General features: G+C 34.9%; 1 protein-coding gene across 1 annotated transcript; it reads left to right on the forward strand.

Moving 5' to 3' along the window:
* Positions 1-1,076: 1,076 nt before the first annotated feature.
* Positions 1,077-2,386, forward strand: LOC111915401 (WEB family protein At3g51220). Its single transcript, XM_023911065.3, has 2 exons — positions 1,077-1,313; positions 1,600-2,386. Exons 1-2 carry the CDS (start codon positions 1,170-1,172, stop codon positions 2,122-2,124), a joined length of 669 nt encoding a protein of 222 aa, XP_023766833.1. The 5' UTR covers positions 1,077-1,169; the 3' UTR covers positions 2,125-2,386.
* Positions 2,387-2,632: the final 246 nt, after the last annotated feature.

Raw genomic sequence — 2,632 nt, forward strand, 5'->3', positions numbered from 1 at the left:
ATCCATCGTCGTAGGACAACTGGTTGAAATCTCTATCGACATTGGTGGGGACTTGCCAATGCGCCCTCGTCACTTTCTAATGTATCTTGAGGGATACGTTATTACATACCAATAAGAATGTAGTATCTATAGATGTAGTCATCATTCTCTCATTTGCAATGACGTCTAGTTTGCTCTATAGATTGGTAGGAAGAAAGTTTATCTTCTCTTGCCAATGATGGAAGTTGTTTGGTTGGAACTTCTCTAGTCTGTCCAACTTCGAGGTCATATCTTTCATAGTTTAGCTCATGATTTCAGAAAACATAGTAACAACTATTAGATTACGGTTTGGGACGAACATGGTCACTTCAAAAATTGAGGTATCCTAGATATGCTTGAATATTGTGTTGACCGAATAGTTAATTTCAAATGGTTTCAAATCAAGACACTGATAATTAACATTCCTTATTTATCATAATCATCCAACACTGTGAACAAAATATAATTGAAACATACAAAAACAAAGTCATCATATTTAAAGCAGTTGGCCCAAAAGACAAAATTCACCTAAATCTAGACAAAAACACTAATGGTTATGGAAGAAATTCAAGTGGTGATAGGAGGAGGGTCAAAATCACAAGACTAGACAATAATAAATACCGAGTGTCGAGTGGGGTATCCCTCCAAACTCAGCTACATTTGATCTCTCTTTCAATTCAGTTATTTCCCATTCAGAAATATTTTCGATTATTTATTCACACATACGTTATCATAAAAATACTCTAGAACTGCATAGAAAAATATCTTGGTTTTCAAGATTGCTCATTTGTTTCTTAACTAATTAAAGAACATTAAGTTAAATATCCACTAAGTAGAACATAAAAAGTACATGAATTTTTTTAAAATATAATACGATTTGTTTATAATAGATTAAAAACCGGTATATATGGTAGAAATTAAAGGATTAAGAAAAGATAAAGACGGTACAACCACCAAACTAAAAACATCACCCTCCATTAACAGAATTTTATATAGTGAAGTGAACGCAAAGATACGTACCCTCTTTTTATTCAACTCTCTCTCACACTCTATTATATCATTACAATCTTCATTACACCTTAAATTCAATGTGTGCTTGTTTGTGCATGCATGTACAAGTGGTTTGAACATTAGGGTTCTGAAAAAGATCGATGGAGATGGAGGAAGGTTTGGTAGTGAGAGGGAATATTGAGATTGATATGCGGAGACCATTCAAGTCCGTTAAAGAGGCTGTCATGTTGTTCGGAGAAAAAGTTTTGGCCGGAGAGGTCTATGCCGGCCAGCAGATCAAACAGGTTTACTTCTTTAATATATATCTCCTATTTCGTGCTTCATACTTTGCCATATAGTTGATTGTACATTAATTATTATGCATTACACCCCATGTACTTTTGCATGGCTATAACCTAGCTAAATAAACCTATCAACTTTTCACATGCATATATATCTTGCGTGTCTATGCATGTATGTCCACTACTTTTAACCGATGGATTTTGATGCTAAAGTTATTCAAATTCGAAGGACGAATATGTTCATTTGTGTTTATGGTCAGTTGGTCATTTGTACGAGTGACCTTCGCAGGCTGAGAGCTTTGTTGATCAAAGCAATGTCAACCAATACCGAACAAAAGTTGGAGCCATAGCAGCAGAGCTCGAAGAGACGAAACAAACCCTTGAAAAAGCAAAAGAGGAGGACACATGCATGGCTTACTACCTCGCATCGCTCAAACAAGAGCTAGAAGAGACCAAGTCTGAACTCAAACAATTGAAGTCGAGAAAAGAAACATTTCATCCAAAACAGCCTTCGCCTGTTGATAAGGAGATAGAAGAGATCAAATTCATTGAAAGAGCGGAAGTAAATCATCCGGAGATTGAAGAAAGTAGCGATGAAGATGATTACTTGGGGTTTGAAAATAACAGGTCAGTGAAGTTTGCTAGTCCCCCATCTTTAACCAAAGTGATGATTGAAGCACCCAAACAGCAGGAAACAAGCCCATCTTCTCTCAAGAAGAAAGCCCAAAAGAAAACCTTAATTCCTTCACTTAGTGGGATTTTCTCAAGAAAAAAAGGTGGTCAATCTACAAGAACACCGAAATCTTTCAAATGAAAAAACGTGGTTCTTCTAACTAATTCAAAGTCGATTAATTTTGATTTTGATCAGCACGTTATGATGGGTCTATATATATGAACGGAGACCCACCAATTGAGGATTATGAGATGAGATGAGGTACCCGAATTAAACAAGTTATATTTCAAATATTGCATAGGAAATAAAATGATCTTTCATTTGTTGCCAAATGTTAGGCTTGTTTAGTTCCCTGTAATGATGAGTTAAGAACTTATGATGATTAATACAAAACATTTTTGTATTTTCAACTCAATATCGAACGAACATGTTTACAACATATTTAACATACCGGAGAAAAAGAATAAAAATAGAATTGCACCGCGTATTTTACAATTCAAAATGGGAAACAATATTGTTGATTTTCGAGCTCACGTTGACGACGACGTCGACCAATTAATCATTAAGCAACTGCAATATTCATTTTTGAAAAAAAATGCAAGAACAATGAGAAATTTTTTTATCGAACTTTCTAACAAGCAATCAATAT

Source organism: Lactuca sativa, chromosome 4 (genome assembly GCF_002870075.4).
Source record: "Lactuca sativa cultivar Salinas chromosome 4, Lsat_Salinas_v11, whole genome shotgun sequence".
Lineage (NCBI taxonomy): Eukaryota > Viridiplantae > Streptophyta > Magnoliopsida > Asterales > Asteraceae > Lactuca > Lactuca sativa.

Coding starts and splice junctions, on each gene's coding strand:
- LOC111915401 (XM_023911065.3), top strand. CDS start 1,170: ATGGAGATGGAGGAAGGTTTGGTAGTGAGAGGGAATATTGAGATTGAT. Junction 1,314..1,599: donor CCGGCCAGCAGATCAAACAG/GTTTACTTCTTT, acceptor TGACCTTCGCAG/GCTGAGAGCTTTGTTGATCA.